Source organism: Panthera pardus, unplaced genomic scaffold (assembly GCF_024362965.1).
Source record: "Panthera pardus isolate Hobbes unplaced genomic scaffold, ASM2436296v1 HiC_scaffold_24, whole genome shotgun sequence".
Taxonomy (NCBI): Eukaryota; Metazoa; Chordata; class Mammalia; order Carnivora; family Felidae; genus Panthera; species Panthera pardus.
In genome coordinates, this window is record NW_026526810.1 from 87,994,794 (window position 1) to 88,014,980 (window position 20,187).

A 20,187-nucleotide genomic window follows, 5' to 3' on the forward strand; every position below is an offset into this window, starting at 1 on the left:
AAGGTTAAGGTACTGACAGGGTTGGTTTCTCCAGAGGCCTCTCTCTTTGGCTTGCAGATGGCCACTTCTTGCTGTGCCCTCACCTCTGAGTGCACACTTTCCTAATGTCTTTTCCTCTTTTTATAAGGACACCAGCCCAATGGATGAGGGTCCCACCCTTATGACCTCATTTAACTTTTATTACCTCCTTAAAGGCCTTATGTCCAAATATAGTCACATTGGGGGTAAGTATTTCAACATATGGCATTGGGGCCACAATTTGATCTATAACAATCCCCTTGGAAATCAAATATATGATTGGTCAGATGTAGAAATGCAGTGTTAGACAATGAAGCATTTTAAAATTTTACCAAGACTACTGGTTATTTGGGGGAGGGAAGAGGAGGTATGATTATTGTTTCATTATCTCCAGGCTTTCTAGAACTGGGACAAGCCAAACAATGTGTTGTTATCATGCAGTGACTAACAAAGACTCTCTTTAAAAGATTAACAGAAGTAGTAAAGCTTGAGTGCTTATGCTACTTAAAGCCAGAAAATTCACCAACTGAGTGGTGTGAGTGCTAGGGTGAGGGGGTCTCCACATTGCTGAGGTTACAAACACCAGGAGATGTCATATGGAACTTGATTCTCTGATGGCAGTGGGAACAACAGGGTCTCTAAATAACAGAGGCCAGTCTGAGGCACTTAAGCATCAGAAGCAATGTTGGCTCAATTAATCATAAGAACAGCCGAGTGGCAGCCAGGGTGAGGGGGTTCTCTAAAATGCCTATTATCCCAACCCTAAATCAAGACAGCAAATCACAAATACATTGTTTATTGGGAGGAATGGAAGATATTAGCATCATGCTTAAAACCCTAAAGGAGGCATTACGTCCTAATTTTATTCTCTAGTCAGGTCAATACAACCAGATTGATGCCAGAAGATGAGAGAGGACCACTACAAATTCAACCAAGCAGAATCCCCAATTGTAGATGCTTGGCTAGTTGTGGTATCTTTCCTATAACAGACTGATACAACTTTATGGTACTTGGCAAACTGACCTAGCAAACACATTCTTATCCATCTCTAATAAAAAGGAGAACCAAAAGAAGTTCTCATTCATATAGAGCAAACAGCAGTATACTTCTACCATGCTGACTCAAGACTGTAAGTTTTTCATTCTCTGTCATAATCTATTCTGAAAGTATCCGAACTTACTGAACATTGTGTAAAATATTACATTAATCCATTATATCGATAAATTTTATTAAGTGGGCCACATAAGCAAAAAGTGGCAAGTACTTTACAGGCTTTGGTAAGACACGTGCGGAGGACAGAGAACACCTAATCAGTGAAAGTTTTAGGTGTCTAAGACCTCAGGAATGCAAGGACAACTCTTCCAAAGAACAAATTATTGCATCTCACACTGCTCATCAATAAGAAAGAAGCAAAATCCCTAACAGGACTCTTTTGATTCAGAAGGGACATACCCCATGTTGGAAATACTGCTGTCACCTACTTACCATGTCCCACAGAAAGATGCTGGGTTGGAGTGAGGCCCAGGAAAGTCAAAGACTTTGCAAAAGTTACAGGTGGCACTGAAGAAATCCTGAAGCTTGGGTCAGGATAGAAGTATCTTTGGTGAGAGAAATCACCATGCAGAGTTTAAGGCAAGTCCCAGAAAGAGAATCGCGACATAGACACCTAAGGTTTTTGAGCAAGCCCATGCCATTTGCAGCAGAGAATTATAAATCATTCGAAAATTAGTTTATGATGTACTACTGGGCCTTGTTCAGGCAGAATACCTGACCATAGGCTATTAAGAGGCTATATAAGCAAAAATGCCTACTATAGGCTAGATTGTGTCAGTTAAGTGATGTAAGATCAAGCAGGTCCAGTAGCAACCCATTAATAGGTGAAAATAGTACATCTGAGACCCAACACAAGTTGACAAGAGAATGCACAAGTAAGCAAGGCAGTCCAGACCCCTACATCTACCCTGGGTAAAGAGCACTGGCTCATTACCCTCAACTCATACCCATGACTTTATGAAAAGTCCCATACGGGACCACCATGTCCAATAATGTTCCACAGATGGGTTGGCTTGATATGTGTCACAAACTAAAGAGGTACTGCACCTGCCCTGAAGCTCCTTCAAAGACAGCAATGAGGGGAAATACACTCAATATGCTGAGCTTTGGTAATCATACACTTCATGTGGAAAGAAAAGTTGCTGGAGAATACACACACATATACACTCATTGGCAGCAGTGAATAGACTGGCTGGGTGGTTGGTTGGAGGACTGGAAAGAGAAATAATAGAATATCAGCAACAATAACTCAGGGGAAGAGACATGCAAATGTACCTATGGGAATGGGCATAAAGTTGACAGATCTTTGTCTTACACGTATTTGCTTCCACCATGAAAGAGGCATGTAACAGACTGCATTTTCTAAAGAAGCCTGCAACAATCTCTCTAATCCCAGAAATCCTTCTTCTAAGGTGAACGTGACACTATTCCCATCAAGCAGTAAGACCTATAGTCCCTTCCCTTCAACCTGGGTGGACCTGTATCTCTGCCTCAAAGGACAGATTACTTTAGAATCAGTGCATGTGACTTCTTGGGTAAGATCAAGACCACTTCTACCCTCTTGGGACACATGCTTTTAAAATTCAGCCACTGTGGTGTGATGAACCCCAAACTATGAGAGAGCCCATATGGAGAGGTCACTTATAGGCTTTCCATCTGCCAACCCAGCTGAGGTCCCAGCTGCCAGCCAGAATCAACTACCTCACATGTAAGTGAAGATGTCCCCAGATGATTCCAGTCCCCAGATGTCAACTCATCTTCTGCTTTCAAGTCTTCCCAGGTAAGGGCTCAGAAGTTATGGGACAAAGATAAGCCATTATGATTGTCCCTTGTATGAACTCCTGGACCACAGAATCCATGAATATAATAAAATGGCCATTTTATACCACTACGTTGGGATGGCTTTTTACAGAGCAGTAGTAATTAGAGTAAAGCAATAAATAGAGTAAGGCAATAAACAGCATAATAGATAGAATGACTTGACCAGCTGACATCAGTCAGCTTGCCATCAGTTACCACAGTGTTGGTTCAACAGGTGCAAGAAGGAAGCAGCCACAGAGAAAAGTACAGGCAACATGCACAAAGCAAGCAGCATAGACAGGCTCCCAATCATCAAGGCTTATCTAGCTAGTGCTACTGCTAAGTGACCAACTGACCAGTAAGAGAGACCCTGATATATACCATTCAAAGAGAATAACCAGCTGTTATGGTGGTAACTGACTACACTGGACCCCATTCATACATGAAGGGGCAGAGTCATCCTGATTAGAACTGACAGATATTCTGGGTATGGATTTATAATCTACTGCCTATAATCAGCAAGCACCTCGATCCAAGGGCTTTCAGAATATATGATCCACCCAAATGGGAGCCCTCATAAAATTGTACTAAACAAAGGGATCCACTGAAGAGGAAAAAAAGGTACAGCAATGAGTATATTTTATGATCATAAAATCTACTGGTTCTATCATATCATGTGCTGTCCCAAAGCTGCTGGCCAGACAGAATAATAGAACAGTATTTTGAAGGAGCAGCTGATGTAGCAGCTTGGAGACAACGGCCTGAGTGGACTGGGCACCACACGCCTAGGACCTGATATAGCCCTAAATTAATGACCATTATGTGGAGCTGTGTCCCTAGTAAGTAGAATACACAAGTCCAAGAACCCCATTGAACTTCATTGCTAGTAACCTACACGGGGTCCCTGTGCTCTCAGTCCCTAGAGTTCTAAATTCTGTGTGGCTAAGATGTCCTGGTCCCCAGAGGGGAACACTTTCCCCAGGGACAACAGCAAGAGCCCTGAACTCTTGTGACAGCTTCCACCCAGCCACTATGTGCTGAAGATAAACAGGCCAAGAAAGGAGTAGCCTTTCAGGGAGGGATAACTAAGTCTGACTGTTAAGAAAAGGAAAGACTGCTGTAACACGATGTGAAGGGAAGATGACACCTAGTACCCAGGGACCCTGGTCTATGTATCTGTTTATGCTGCCCTACTGATTCTGACAGCAAACTGACTAATGCAGTATCTGTGGAAGCAGCCTGAGATGGGCATTATAACCATGATCCCAGGCTCTTCAGGGTCACTTCAGAGCTGCCAGCTGCAGGTAGGAGGCTCCTAGAAGGGGTGGTAGAAAAGGGGGGATGATAAATATCAGATGTGGTTCTGAGCTCAGGCACAGTAGCAGGGGCTGACGTTCATCCCACTAACTTTCTTCTTATAGAGGACCAGTTCTCCAATGGGATGAACTCTCATAAGCAACCAAATATGAAAACCATAAAGAGTGACATGTAGAAAATGTGTTTTATTCAGAATCCCTTCTACATAAAGACATTCATTCTCCCAGCTTCTAAGAGTGTTGCCTGCTGATTGCTTACAGCTGAGTTCCTCCCAGGATTTGCCTTCTACTAAAGGGAGCCATCTTACCCAGGGGCAGCACACATCTCGCAATTGGTAGAAAAGTAGGTAGAAAGGAATTTTCCTCTATCTGGAACACCTCTGAAGGTCCATCCCAGCTTCACAGTTCCCATCACCTCAGCTTAGGACTCTGCTGCAACTGAATCACGGTTCAACTTCTTCCTCTACTCAATCTAGGCTCCCTCCTTCCCTTACAGGGAGTACAGAGAGCACTCCCTAATGAGTGACTGGCATGTGAATCTTCACCTCAGTGTTCATTTCCTAGGAAGCCAACGTCTGATGACATCTCTCATTCTGCCTTGATCCATCCTACCAGTCCCCATGACCTACACCCAACTATTTCTTGTAATAAACATAAATCTATTCCAGTGCGATCTGCCTGTTTCCAGGCCAATATTACAACCAGGCTAAGATACCTGCCTCTCCCTATGTAATTTGAAAATCTAACCCCCAGAGCAGCATACAGTAGTATGTTGGAAGTTTGCTTTAATGGTTTTCATTTATTTGCTTTGTCAATAACTTCCCATTTGTAGAAATGGTGAGTCTTTCATTAACAATGAGAAAATCTCTACAATGTCAAGATAATTGTTGGGAGGATGACAGCTACGTACAATGAATAAGAAGCTGTCAATAGTTAAGCCACCAGAAAATATTCTTAGAGCAATCTTAAAATAATCTTAGAAAATATCTAGACTTTAAGTTTTGTCACAACTACAGATATTTAAATGGCATTTTCAGGTTTCACAAGATACTTGAAAATCACAGTCATTCTTTATTTTGTTTAAGAATCTATTCCAGCTTTTTTAGACATTTAATTGAACGACTATTAATTGCTAACATTATATATTACTGAAATAAAGGGTAAAACATAACATAGAGATGTACTTAAATCTTAGGTATATAATTTTATACCTCAATCTTTAAGGCACCATCCACCTTCATCCAAAATAGAGTATGTATCTAAGGTATCACAAAATACAAAAATTGGAAGTAGAGAAAGACAAAAATAGGGTGTACTCTCTTCTGCAAGTACTCCCAAATATAGTGTTAAATGTGTGAGGTAGTAAAAACATAAAATCTATGATTAAACTATTTTGAACTTTGATTTGACTCATCCTTGAATCCATTCCTTTACAAAGGCTTGCAGTGTAATTTGAGATTGTTAGATTACAAGACACATGGGGCACCTGGCTAGCTCAGTTCGTACAGCATGTAACTCTTGATCTTGGAGTTGTGAGTTCGAGCCCCATGTTGTGGGTAGAGTTTACTTAAAAAAAAAACTTTAAAAAAAAGATTACAAAACATATGATGGCCTGCTCCATTTGACAATATTATTACAATTTTCAGTGTGCAAAAAGCCGTATATCAAGAGTTCTGAGTATTTGGCTCAGGTATGAGCAAATTACTGCTTAGAGAAAAATTCACTAAATTAACATTTCTCCACATTCTTAAAGAGGTATGACTTGAAAATACAATAACAACAAAGTCATCCTACAGAATTAATGAATTAATGAAATGTGAATGTATAATGAACTTCAGGCGTTGCTCTTTGCAGCCAGACTGAATTAAGAGTTAAAGTTCTAAAGGCTCAATAGCCTCTGAAAATTTGGGGGGTGGTTATCAGTTAAAGAAAACATCAGCTGCTTAGAAATGCATGGCACTACAGCCGAATATAATACCTTTCCTGTTCTCTCTTGAAATGGTTTCCTATCGAAGCAGTTTCTGTATCAATCACACAATAGCCAGAATGGTACAGGGTTATACTATATGACACAATCACTGCATTCAAAAGGCATAGGAAAAATGGCTTTTATGGTAGCAAATGCCGTAGCTAAAAGCCTAAAACAAATCACTAAACTGCACTAATTTGTAAGCTTTGAGGTTTCAGGAGCTCACTGGCAGCTAAGAGAAGAACAGAGCTTGCAATCAACTGTCCTCTTGAGCACAACAAGATTTTTAAGAAAAAGGAACCCGCTGATATAGTCCCCTCAATTAACTCTGAGCAAAAAAAAAAAAAAAAAAAAAAAAAAAACCCAAGCAGTACCTGGAGGGATCTCAAGGCAAAATGAGGCCAAATATGACATTTAACTATTAATCTTACCAAGGCCAGTGATTGCTAATCAGCCTGAGGGAAAATAAAGCAGTACAGTTGACAGTGGTTATTTTTTATAAGCACATGCCTACTATTTTACATGGAAGAATAGAACTACTTCTGCAGAATATCTAGTAGAGCCATGTCTTCATTTTTACAGGTCACTAATTATGAATAAGCTTAAAATATCCCTTCAGTCCAAAAATAAATGACACCAGAGAGAGCCCTCAGTATGGGCATTTCAATTCTAAAAAAGAAAAAAAAAACAAAATTATAAATCCTATCTTCCTAAAAAAGAAGGCTGAAGGATATAAAATGCTGACTTTAGCTGCCTATATATGTTTCTCGGGCAAAAAGCTAGAATTTATCACACAATTTGCATTTCATATATATACTGTTTGAGGTAAGTTTCATGTATGGCACATGAGCTAACTTGCATGTTTTAATCATAGGAAGTTATATACACACATATATGAATAAAGCTTAATAATACATATAACAATATACACAAATACTTATTTTTACATATACTTCATATATGATTCCAAACTTAGGCACAAGTAACTATATGGTGGTTATTTAATTTTTCATCCATCTCATCCAAAGATCAGAGTATAGCATAATATGCACAAGCACCTAGTACAAGGTGTGGCAATAGCAGACACTTAATAAATAGCAGTTATTTTATCAAAAAAATTACTAGATCCTATTTTTAGTTCTTTTTCAATAATAGAAAAAGAAGGCATATAATTCAAGTTACCTAAATTTAGTTTATAGATGAATTTTAGTATCCTCATTTGGATACAGATATGTCTGATGCTCTAAAAGCTCACTAAAAAGGGGAAAAGACCTACTGTAAAGACCTGGCCAATAGACACGGGGGATGGTCTTCTCAGAATACCAGTGACACTGGGCTTCAAGTGTACTCATTACTGTACTGCAAACAAAATAAACTGACCATGTAGTGCTATTATGCAGCTAAGAAAAACTTCTCTTCTGTCAACTGCAAAAAACAGAAGGAAAGACAAGTAATGTAAGTTTCTAGAGGTAATGTAAACTGGTGAACAAGAAGAACATGAAAGTATCACAAAGGGATATTTAAAAACAAAACGAATGTTAGTTAACAGATTGCATGCCCTGCTGACAACACTGAATCAGAGTCATCTCTGCAAGAGAAGCTGGAAAGCCATCCAATTCCTCCAGCTTAATCTAAAATGTATACTAATCCAGGACACCTACTCTATGAATACACAAACACACTCACACATACACACATACATAAACACAATTAATATAGGTGACTATATTTTTAGAGCATATACATATATGCTCTATATACAACTATACATTTATAGTGTGTGCATATCTATTTATATCTAGACAGATAAGAGTCTTTTAATATTTCTCTGAAACTGAAGAGGTGGGTAAGCCATAAAGGTTTCAAAGTACTTCCTTCGCATAAGGAAGTTTAGAGTGGAGGTATGAACAAGTTTGTTTTTAATGATGATAGAAAACTAAAAACTTAGATGCTTTTGAAGTGCTCACCCAAATAACATATAATTAGAATAGAGTTCAATGGTAAAATCATGAAGTCACAGTGAGCAGAAAGGAGACTTTCAACCCCAGCTGCTGCAACTGGAGAGATGTTTGTTAGTGAAGCACAGGAAATAATCAGAGAATAAGTAGCCTCTGAGTAAAAGGCTGCAGCCCCCTGGGGTTATTCTTGTCTTAGGTAAAGAATGGGAAGTTTAGAAACCCTAATCTTCACAGCGATGATGTCACCATGTAGCTTAAATATTGCAGGGAGTGGTCATGACAGAACAGACTTGCATCTCCTTATGCAATGATACGTAGATGAATCTATACATGAGAAAGTGAGAATAAAATCACCCAAAGATTGAGCACTGATTGTGAAGTAAGACTGCAAATTTTAAAATTAATATAGTAGGGACGCCTGGGTGGCTCAGTCGGTTAAGTGTCCGGTCACGATCTCATGGTTCATAGGTTCAAGCCCCGCATGGGGCTCTGTGCTGACAGCTCATCTCTGCCCCTCCCCCTGCTAGCACTCTGTCTCTCTCAAAAATAAACATTTTGTTAATTTAAAAAATAAAACTAATATAGCAGCTCTACACAGGGGAACAGTACAGGTGGAATAGTCCAGTGTGAAAATTGAACCAAATGATAAATATAAGTGAATAAAAGAACAAGGGGAGAATCATAATAACAGTGTAGAATAACCATGAAACAAGGAGCAAATTCAGAAGCAGGGTAAAAATATTAACTATATCGCTTGTTGATAATAACTTCACTAATTCTGAGGTACTGAGGTAACACTGACAACTCCAAAACTACACAAAACATCAGTTGAATCTGTGCACATGACAGAATCTCCTGTGTATGCCCTTATGGTGATTTACTTCACTAAGTCAACACTGTTCATTCCACATAATGGGGGAAATTATTCTCAACTAATAATTTTTTGTCTGCTTAAGGTCCTAAGAAAATATGACCCTTTGGTTTTGTTACGGAACCAATATTGTTACTTGACCAATATTCCCAACGAATATCTAACTAATATCCTGATACTCAAATGACAGCCTAATTTTTCCCATCTAATTAGTGATATGAATAGGGATTATTTATGTGAACTAACTTTCACCTACAAAAAATATAGTATTTGCCGAGTATAATTAAAATTCACTAGTACAAAAATGTTTTCATATATATATACATATATATATATATACACATATATATATACATATATGTATATATACATCACAGTTTAATGTTGACAAAATTCCAACCTTTTCGGTTAATTCTAAAGATTTTTTTTAACAATTAGTTGAGTAGGTGAGAAATAGCAATTTTGGTCAGTTTTGGACCAAAATTAGATGCTATACACAATAAATGTGCAATAGCCTCATTTAATAATTTTTCATTTTCCCTGTTTTTATTTTTATACTATCAAATATTTATATTTTTACAAGTAATTCCTACTTTTTTTCCATTCAAATAGTTTACATTTATAGACAGCTAATTTTCAATTAGTGTCAAAGAGCAGGACATTAAGAATATTCTTGCTCCTTGGGGCACCTGGGTGGCTCAGTTGGTTAAGCATCCAGCTTTGGCTCAGGTCATGTCTCGTGGTTCATGGTTCAAGCCCTATATCGGGTTCTGTGCTGACAGCTTGGAGCCTGGAGCCTGCTTCGGATTCTGTGTCTCCCTCTCTCTGCCCCTCCCCTGCTCTTACTCTGTCTCTCTCTCTCTCTCTCTCTCTCTCTCTCTCAAAAATAAATAAAACATTTAAAAAAATAAAAATAGAAGAATATTCTTGCTCCTTGATACAAAAGCAAGATTTATATATAATCTGAACACACACATGTAAATACACTCATGCACATAAAGTTTAGGTTACACTAATATTCAATGGAGTTCTTTTTTTTTAATGTTTATTTATTTAGTTTTGAGAGAGAAAGAGAGCAGAGACAGACCAAGACAGAAATCCCAACCAGACTCTGGGCTGTCAGCGCAGAGCCCGACCTGGGGCTTGAACTCACGTACCATGAGATCATGACCTGAGCTGAAATCAAGAGTTGGACACTTAACCAACTGAGCCACCCAGGTGCCCCTCAATGGAGCTCGTAAATGAGGCAGAGAGTGGGGTTAGCAGTTCCCCACTGCCACCACCCCCCCACCCCTCCCCCCCCCCCCCCCACCAATAAGGAGCAGTAGAAGAAATTCCAGGGTTATGCAAATTGAGAGAAAGAGGTTAGCTTGAGGTGCAATACCAATTATATGTGCACACAAGATGTAATATCAATAGCATTTTCATGCATATATTAATATTAGATATACTGTTTAAAATATAACACTTATTTTCTGCTAGACTGACACACTGGAATGTTTTTCCAGAAAAAAATTACTTCTTCTCTGTTACTAGTTCTGTACTCTGTTCTAAGAACCAAATGGCAGGCCTATTATGAGGTCCAATTGCTAGCACACCTGAGTGTACTTTCTTAAGGAGATGGAGAACACTTTTCATGCACTCTCCCTCTATCCCAGGTATAAAAAAGCAACCATACATTTTTATTCTTGCTTCCCTTTATGTAACAGCCCACTTTCCTAACAGTTGACTGCATGTGGAAACGGAGGGATACAGACGTTAAGATTTTTGTCCATGGTCACCCAGTAAAGCAACACAGCTGAACCAGAAGCAAGCCTAAATTCCTCAAGTTTTCAACCACATCTTGCTGCTTTGCACAAGGGTAAAAAACAATAATGAAAGCACATACCTCACTTTTCATAACGACAATGCATTCATCTCAGTGGCTGTACATTTGTAAAAATCAACATGACATTTCAAGTCATTCTGGACCCACAGTCCACTGCTTCTAAGTAGTATACACTCTGAAAGGGCTTTGAAAAGTCTTTGACTTTAAGTCCAAGAGGAACTGCTGTGTAGGTTCAAAGCTTCCCAAGGTTGCCAGAACTTTAAACACAACTGTCTTAACTTCTTTTTTTAATGTTTCTTTTAAAACCTTATTTATTTTGAGAGAGAGAGAGAGAGAGAGAGATAGAGAGAGAGGAGAGAGAGAGAGAGAGAAAGATAGTGGGCAGGGGAGGGGCAAAGAGAGCACGCGTGTGCGCTGCTGCGCGCAAGGTGGGGGGGGGGGGGCAAAGAGAGCGCACGCAAGCAGGCTCCACAATGAGTGAGCCAACAAGGTGCTCTGATAACTGTCTTATCTTCTAATGAGCAGTCAGTTGTCTTCAAACTGACCAAATCCAAAATCTTGGTGGACATAAATATCTGAGCACATTCTAGAATATCACACAATGAAATTTATTTCCCAGACTTACAGACTTTTGCAGGGGAAGGTGGAGGCTAAATGGCAGATAATATCTTTCTAGTTGGGTATACTTTGGAGAAATAGCTTAAGCTTTCTTAGATATGCATTCTAGGGTTATTTTTCCTTATGCACCATGATTCCTATAGCTGGGATCTGTGTGGTGGCAGTGCATTTCCACCTTCTTTATCAGTATTATGCCAACCTACTTTCAAGGCTCAACTTAGGATGTATCAGCTTTTTCAACTTTCCTCCATCCATAATATCAACGGTAACTGCTCTCTGTTTTTTAGGCACAAACTTATATATTTCTTACAGCCTTACTTTGTCTGTTTCCCCATTTAGTTTTGTCTCTTCAATTAACTTATAAACTCTTTCAGTTCACAGCCTTTACACCACACAGCTACACGTTATCCACAGCCCACTCAGAAATAACAGAATGCCCTGATGCTTAATCTGTGACTCTCTGTCCTTATGTACCCAAGTCATACAATTAATTAGTAAGAAGGATAATGTGGTCTGCAGGACCATAGCCTCTATTTAAGAGTTCCTCATCTTTCCCTTTCAGGAGACCAGAAAAATCTTCCTGAAGATGTTTTTCAGGCAAATGGCAAACATTTTACTTCTTCTGTTTGACACACATGAACAAAGTTCTAATTACTTCAGAAAAAAAATTATTTTGCTTTTCCCCATTACTTAAAGGGTGGATACATTTTCTAACAGTCATTTCTGGCTAGCATCCTATTTCCTACTTACATCTTTCAGATCTGAGCTGCATTTTCTGCTGTCCTTTAGGACTCTGGGAGGCCTAGCTATGAATCAACCTTTCCTCTTTCAGACAGACATGTTTCCCTTTCCACAGAATCACTCAATGATTTTTATCCCTCCCATTCTCATTACAAAGAAATAAAACAAAAAATAGGCTGCTTGCAGATACTGGTAACATGTCACATACTTGACCCCATCTGTCAACCACACAGCAGTAGAGTGTTGAGTTGAGTGTTGAGTGGAACAGTAAGAAACTGATGTCTCCTACTTTTATGAAAAACTATAAAGGTAGCACACTAAAAGATACAAAGAATAAGTTACCTCATCATTTCTAAAACCCTTGTTGCTACGTAACAATGTCTTTAATTAATATATTTATAGTAAATGTGTAATAGCCCAAAAATATTTTCCTAATATTTGAAATTTCCTGTGATTATAATTTCTGGGGAATGTGTGATTTGGATTATGAAATGGAAACCATCATCTTACTGAATTCAATCAATGATATCAACAGAAATGAAAATAAAGCGTTGTAAAACCAAGCTTAGAAAAGGTATAGTATCTCGAAAAAGTGGTAAGAAACCAAAATAAAACAAGCTTAACTGGGATCAATGTAAGGAGGTATAGTAAGAAAGAAATGGAGGGGCACCTGGGTGGCTCAGTCAGTTAAGCATCCAACTTTGGCTCAAGTCATGATCTCATGGTTGTTGAGTTCTAGCCCAGCATTGGGCTGTCGCTGTCAGCACACAGCCTACTTCACATCCTCTGCCCCCTCTCTCTCTGCCCCTCCCCTGCATGTGCTCTCTCTCTTTCAAAATAAAAAAACATTTTTTTCAGAAGAAAGAAAGAAATGGAATTGCACTGGCATAAAATGGAAAATAAGTGTGTGCCCCAATAATGCAACATGACAAATTTTATTAGTAGGTTGGGAAAAAAATCCATCCAATGGATGTGCCTGCATTCTGGAAAAAAGAGTTGTGAAATTTCTTTCTGTAAAGAAATCTCACAAACAACACAGGACTGCCATTTGACTGGCATATTGGGTCTTAAAGTAGTGGGAAAATTTAATGACATCTTATAGTCTCTTCTCAAAACTTTATAATTGTATAGGCCCAAAAGTTTATTAATTGGATTTGAAAATAAAAATAGGGCACAGTTTCCTATGAATGCAATCATTTATTCGGTCTGATGTAAGTGGTATATTTACACTGACAGTCACTGAAACAAAGAAATGAAATTTCATTTTGTAGGACTATTCAGTTAACAGCAATAACAATGAAGCTGAAACGCTCACCCTATTCATACCTGAAATGCCCTCATTATAATACTTTGCTTGTCCCTCCAAAATAGCCAAAAAGGAAGAGTACCCGACATTCTCCAATTCAACTCAGAACTGATGGCACATTCCCTTAGTTTACTGCAGCTGCCAGAAAGCACCACTCTAGAGCTCAGTTCCAGGACTAGGCTGGTATATCTATCTGCCTTTGCCTTTTGTGGTTTGTAAGCCTTAAACCCAACTCTTTCAAGACTCTTCCCAAAGCATAAAGACCAGGTCAGAGAATGTGAATGATGAATTACCTCTACAGCTAGAAAGCAACCCACGATCACAGTTCCTAACACTGTCTTAAAAAGACATAAACTGAACCCATAAGGCTCATGCTGGTAGGTCTTATCTCCGAAAGTCCCACCACAATCACACTAAAAGAGTAAGCTGTGAAAGAATACAGAGCACATTCCTTCAGAAAAATTTGCTTGTAGCCTACTTCTCAAAACAGACTTAAGGCGGTTCACCTTATAAAACAAAAACAAAAATAATTGTATAGTATCAATAAGAAGAGTCAGAATCAGAGACAATAAAATTAATCCAAGAAATCAAGACCACGAAAAATGCTTTCCTTGGATTTCTTTAGTGATATCTCTATTCACCAGAACTCCATCTCTGCACTTTTACATCGGAGTCCTAATTATCTTCACCCTGGCATCCTTTCTAACTTATTCTCTAGAAAATGATTCCTTAGGCTTGATGTACAACCTGCTCAATCTAAAATACTTAATAGCCCACATAAGGACTTTCTTCCTAGGGATCTATAAGACATGAGCAAGTAATATTATTTAAATAAATCTCCACTTTGCATGCAAATTCTCAACCGTGAATGGACAAAAATAATCCCAAGATACAAAGGACAGCCCACTCTTGGTGATGGTGATATGATGGTGGCCAAGGTGGTGACAATATGAGTCTGTTTATGTGTACGTGTATTGCATATAGGAACAGTGGGGCGAAGAGTGGGAACAGAGAAAGAGCTGGCTGTATGTGGTAGAGCTTTAGATTGATTTTTTTCAGCAACATTTATTAAAGTTATATCCCCCTCTCCTGCCATAGGCTGACACCCTAAATATGTGTTCAGCCAAAAGCAGTCTCTCATCATAGGGCCTCTCCAAACTCAAAATGGGCAAAAATCACAATTCAACGCACTTAGGATAACTTTGCCATGAGGATGGCAACATCCTGGGACTGGATGCAATGGTCAACTGATGTTCTAGAGCCCTCTTATCCTTTGGATCAATCTGTCCATTCAGATTCGACCTACTGACAGGCTGAACTATCTTCCAGATCCTTCCTATCCACATTAAATGTCATTGCTAAATTATATGATATTAATTGATATTACTGGAATTGAGTGAATATAGCTTGCTAATTTGTCATACACATATGTTTGATAAACTTATTCTATTTATTATTTCCAGCACATCCTGGGAACTATACAGATGGTGCATTAACCATTTCAGGATACCTACTCACTGGTCGATTGGCTCCCATTAAAAACCATTCAGACATGGACTTTTATTTTGTTTTTCGCTTGTAGATTTGTCTTGTGGTAATGCAGTTATAATCTTTTATGAGTCTCCTTGGAAATTAAGGGCATGATAGGCCAGAAGTAAAAATACAGTGTGTGGCAATACAGTAGTTTTTTTTTTTTTCTTTTTTAGCAAAACAACTGAGAAGTCAATGGGAGATAGGATTCTCAATATATGATTCTAGAGATGTAAGATCTCTAGAAAACACAGTTAAACAGCCCAAACTACAGAAAAACTTACAAAGAAAACTTTCAAAACTAGGAAAATGCTTTGATCGCTTGGCTCTAAGTATTTCAGTTAAGTATACATATAGCTGAGGTTTATTGTGACCCTTGATGCTATGCTTAATCAGGTATCCTAAAACTAATACAAAGGAAGTCCAACAAAATAATACCAAAAGTTGATACCATTTCACTGTTCATTTAAGGACTCTGGTTTTCAGTGTAAGTAAAAATTAAACTAAAACAAAACTTTGAAATTCCAAGAGTATTCTCAGGAAAAAAACTTTGAATACAAATAACTTTTTAAAATTCAAGAAAGTCAAATCTGTAACTCAAGAAAATGGATTTTAAAAACTACACAAATATAGATATCTCCAAATGAGTATTATCCATCAAAATATTTAACAGCTGTCTTAGGAAGTCTACATGAATGTTTTTTTAATGCTGCTTTGTTATAAAGAATTATTTTTTTTTCCAATTTTCCTTTCAGAAGTGTTTTCAAATAATTTATATCCCTGTAATACTATCTCTGGTGTGGGATAGTTAAGAGACATACAGGAAAATGCCAGTTTTTAAATGTCTTTTTTAATGACATCAGAATTATTGATGGGGGGTAGACAGACAGATATAAACTGATGGATAATTTCCCTTACCTAAATGCCACACATACACAAATCTCAGCTATTGTGCAGTAAGTTTCCTAAACAATATTCCAAGATAAATAACAGTAAGTTCCTGGGTCTACAGAACACACTTTTACAACATAAGTATTGAACGTGGTGCCAAAGCTAATTGTGCACAAGAGGAATAAGATTATAGTTACTCAAAACAATATAATCTGTGCATTAAAACAAAATATTCTCAATTACTTAAAAAAACCTGAATTTCACGCTCAGAGTTTTCCAGCCAAGAAGTGGAAGAATGAAGGGACTGACTAGCTATTTCAAAGAAAAGTTGCAATGACGTATTTCTAAATCATGAAGTTAACTTGAGGCTGCAATGAAATAATTTTGTCTGAATTAACTATAAGACAATTTTTATTTCCCCTTTAACTTAGCTAGTAGAAGGAAACATTAAGAAATAATACTTTGTGTGTAACATGAATGGTTTTACATCAGCAAATACAAAGGGATAAAGGGACATAGATTTTTATGGTAGCGAAATTCCAATGTAGATCTTTAAAGTCTGTTTACAACTGCCCTGCTTTCTTACTTATTCGTTTTCATGGTTCTTCAAATAAAATGTTCAAAACACAATTTATAACCTTACACTAACTCTTATGTCTATGTCCTTTCCACAACTGATCAATATTTTATACCTACATAAACTCACTATAAACATTTCGACAAATAAAATTCAAACTACTTTAGGTTAAGAAGGGTGTCATGATTTACACAGTCACAGCAATGAAATCTGAAGTCCTTATCGGTGTTTCTCAGACTTAAGCATACATCACAATTATCACCTAAGGTAAGGAACACAGATTGCTGGGTCCCACACTCTGAATTTCTGATTTAGAAAGTCTGGGAGGGGCCTGATCATTTGCATTTCTAACAAGTTTCCAGGTGAGGCTGATGCTGAAGGTTAGGAGTTCCCACTGTGAGAACCTAACTCTTGTGCTAGAACATATTTAAAAACTAATACATAAATAAATTTTTTCACCCACCTAGTAGCTGTAACATTTATAAGGACCAGGGATGTGGATTAATTTTCACAAAAACCCCATTCTAATCCAAGCCAGATGCCTAATAGCCACACCAATATTAAAAGAAAACAGAAGAAAAAAAAAAAAAAAAAAGACCACTACCTTCATCACAGTGATTAGCTCAGTGGCAGAACTGCATTCCCCTTTGTTGTTAAGCATCATGGGCATTATTTCAATGCAACTGTTTCCTACTTGTTTCCACTCTTAGATCTTACCCTTCCACTGCCCAAAATGAAACCGTGCCAGGATTTATAATCCGAATGACAAAAAGTGACAGGAAAATGGTACCATGCCTTTCTAATCCAGACACTTCCAGCATGTCCTGCCATCCCCGAATCTAACTTCTCATTATCTCCTACACACACACACACACACACACACACACACACACACACACACAGAGTTGTTGTTTAATCTTCTTAGCTGGAATGATCTGAACAAATGAAAAAGAAATAAAGACTTGGATATGGGATTAAAGGAATCCAGACTCCCCCATGTTAAGGAACAGCTCCTTCATAAGGCTCTATCTCCAATATTCCTCTATCCCTAGCATCTCAGCCACTCTAAGATGTTCAGAAGTCAAAAGAGCAATAAGTGAATTCTTGCCCTCCTCAAGGCCCCACCTCCTGCTGTCAGCCAAGCAGTAAGATCTGCCTGGAGTTTCAACATCTCTCTCAACATACACACACACCACCATCATGACCACCACCACCACCTCAAGCGGGTTCTCTTTCCTTTGGGAAAGAGGGGCTGGGTAGAGAGGAGAAATTAAGATGCACAGAGGTAGGAGAAAGTGAAACTTTTCTGGCCTGAGCCAAAAAGGGAACTAGGAAGACAAGAAAGAAAAGTGGCAGATGGAGCGCTGGATGGCCAAAGCTCACCCCTCCCAACCCCCTCCTGACCACCACCTCAAACACTCAAGCCAGGAAAAACACAGCAGAGACAGTAAAAAAAGGCTGGGTCAGATCTCCTGCCTCCTTCCCCACACACCTGCCCATGGCACACACCACGTTCCCAGAGAGTTTAAGTATTCAAAGTCCCCTTGCACCCACACCCACTCTGCAGTAAGTTCCAGGGTCTGCAGGGAAAGCTCTACAAACACTCATGCCCTTTGCCCAGGGACAGCCATTGACCTAGCAGTGCAGCGCTGGGGTCCAAACCCTGGAGTGATACCAAAGGCAGCAGTTGAGTGTCCAGCACACCCTGACCCTAGGAGAGCTGTAGCAGAGTGGTGGCTGCTGTCCCCTCCATAGCTGTTCTCTTAACCTTCCTACCATACCTCTGAGATCACAAAAGTTATGTTTCCTTTGTGGCACTGCCTGCTGGTCCCAGGAAACGAGGCACATTTCAACCAGAGTCTGGGTGTGTGTGTGAGTGAGTGTATCTTTCAATCCCGAAAGCCAAGGGTGCCAACTGCTGACAGGCAAAGGAACCTAGATCTGCTCTTGAGGACTTAAAAATCTCCAAATTAACAAGCTCGCCCTTCTCTCGGTCCTAACCGGCCCAAACCTGGGTTTTCCAGAGAACTGTCCTTGTGTTCCTGTTGCAGCGAGCTGGTGTCCTGCCCCGGAGCCAAGACGCGCAGACTTGGCCATCCGTTCATTCATGCATTTGCTCATCCATTCACATAAACATGTCCCTTAATTGTGTCTGGCACCGAGAATCTTGCCTGCTATTTTCCCCTCCCCAAGTCAGTATTCATGGCAACGCTGGTGCAGAACGCAACTCAATTGTCACCCCACTTCCTGAGCCGGAAAACGAAGTCATGTAAGCATTCACCAAGAAGAAGAAGGAAAAAAAAAAAAAAAAAAAGGAAAAGGTGGAGAAAAGGAGGAGGCGGGAGACGGAGAGGGATGGGGAGCTCACTGGGGTCACATTCGGAGCTTCCCTTCGGGGGAAACCACGGCACAGACACCGCGGCAATGCAAGGAGCCAAATCATTATTAAATCAAGGACTGCTAGAGCTCTGTTCCCCAGCGGGGATAAATCAAGTGCAAAGCCACTCGTTCGCAAGAGTGCAATGTTGCCGGCTCGACCCAACTCCCAGCCCCAACCGAGGCGCTGGGGGAGCGGCTCGCAACCCAACCCGCAGCGCGCTCGCTGCCTCCTCACCGCTCCCAATAACGTGATGAAGTGTAAATCAAATACCACGCCGGGAGGGGCCCCGGAACGGCGCGAGTCGTGCATTTTCGCTCGCCAGCCTATGTTGCCTAAGAATCACAAGGTCACGATACCGTCGCGATTGCACTCACCGTATACTCCTTGGCCAGAGATCCCTTCCAGGAGGACTGTCAGCAGCCACACGAGACCGTACACTAAATCCATCTTCACGTGAACATGAACATATCCAGCCCAGGGGGGATGCAGCGGGACCTTCCGGAGGCCGGCGGCCAGCCGAGCGCGCTCCACTCGCGCCCGGGCCGAGCCGAGGTGCCCAGGAACCGCTCGCCGAAGAAGGAAGCGCCGTCCGTCTGTCCTTCTCCGGCGGCGGCCGTGAGCGGAGCGCAGAAGCCCCGCACACCCCACACTCATGCACACACACACACACACACACACACACACACACACACACACACGCACACACACACGCACACACACACTCCCAAAACACAATACCCCGACACACACTCACACGCACGCAGCACTCACACCGGGCGCCTGGGAAAATCGCAGGCGCCGGGGAGGAGCAGGGGGCGTGATGGGAAGGGGACCGGGAGGCGAAGTGTTCTTCAGGGTAGCGGGCTCGAGTCTCCGCAGCGACGGCGGCGGCGGCGCGCTGGGCTGGCGGCGGGCGCGGGCCAGGGGCCGGGGGTGCCGAGCGCTGCAAGCCTGACGCGGGCAGCCACGGAGCAGGAACAGCCACGGAGCAGGAAGTGGCCTCTGACTCGCGGCTCGGAGCAGGGGCTTCCTCGCGTGGATTCGCCTTTACAAAGTAACTCGCGAAGGTCCCCGGAGGAGCGTCAAGCGGCGGCAGCGGCCCGCCCGCCCGCAGTCCGGAGCCCCCAGCCCTGCTGTCTTGCCTTCCCCCATTCCATCAGTTGCCATTGCAACGCCAATCCTGTTACACGATACAGGCTCGCATCTCCGAGCGGGGAGAGGAGGAAGAGGAGGAGGAGGAAGAGGAGGAGTGGGGCCAGGGGGACGGGGGTGGGGAGGCAGGGAAGGGAGGGGGGGGGAGAAGGAGGAGAGGGACCGAAGAGGAGCAGAGT

The 20,187-nt window shown here is 40.7% G+C and overlaps 1 protein-coding gene across 2 annotated transcripts in view; it reads right to left on the reverse strand.

The window, feature by feature from the left end:
* Nucleotides 1-19,828, reverse strand: part of MDGA2 (MAM domain containing glycosylphosphatidylinositol anchor 2) — an 857,656-nt gene extending 837,828 nt beyond the window's left edge. For both annotated transcript variants that reach the window (XR_002080692.2, XM_019451903.2), the window contains exon 1: nt 19,231-19,828. Coding sequence is in view for 1 of the 2 variants with exons in the window: in XM_019451903.2 (XP_019307448.1) it covers nt 19,231-19,510 (280 nt within the window). In the remaining variant the exon portion in view is untranslated. The remainder of the gene's footprint in view (nt 1-19,230) is intronic.
* Nucleotides 19,829-20,187: the final 359 nt, after the last annotated feature.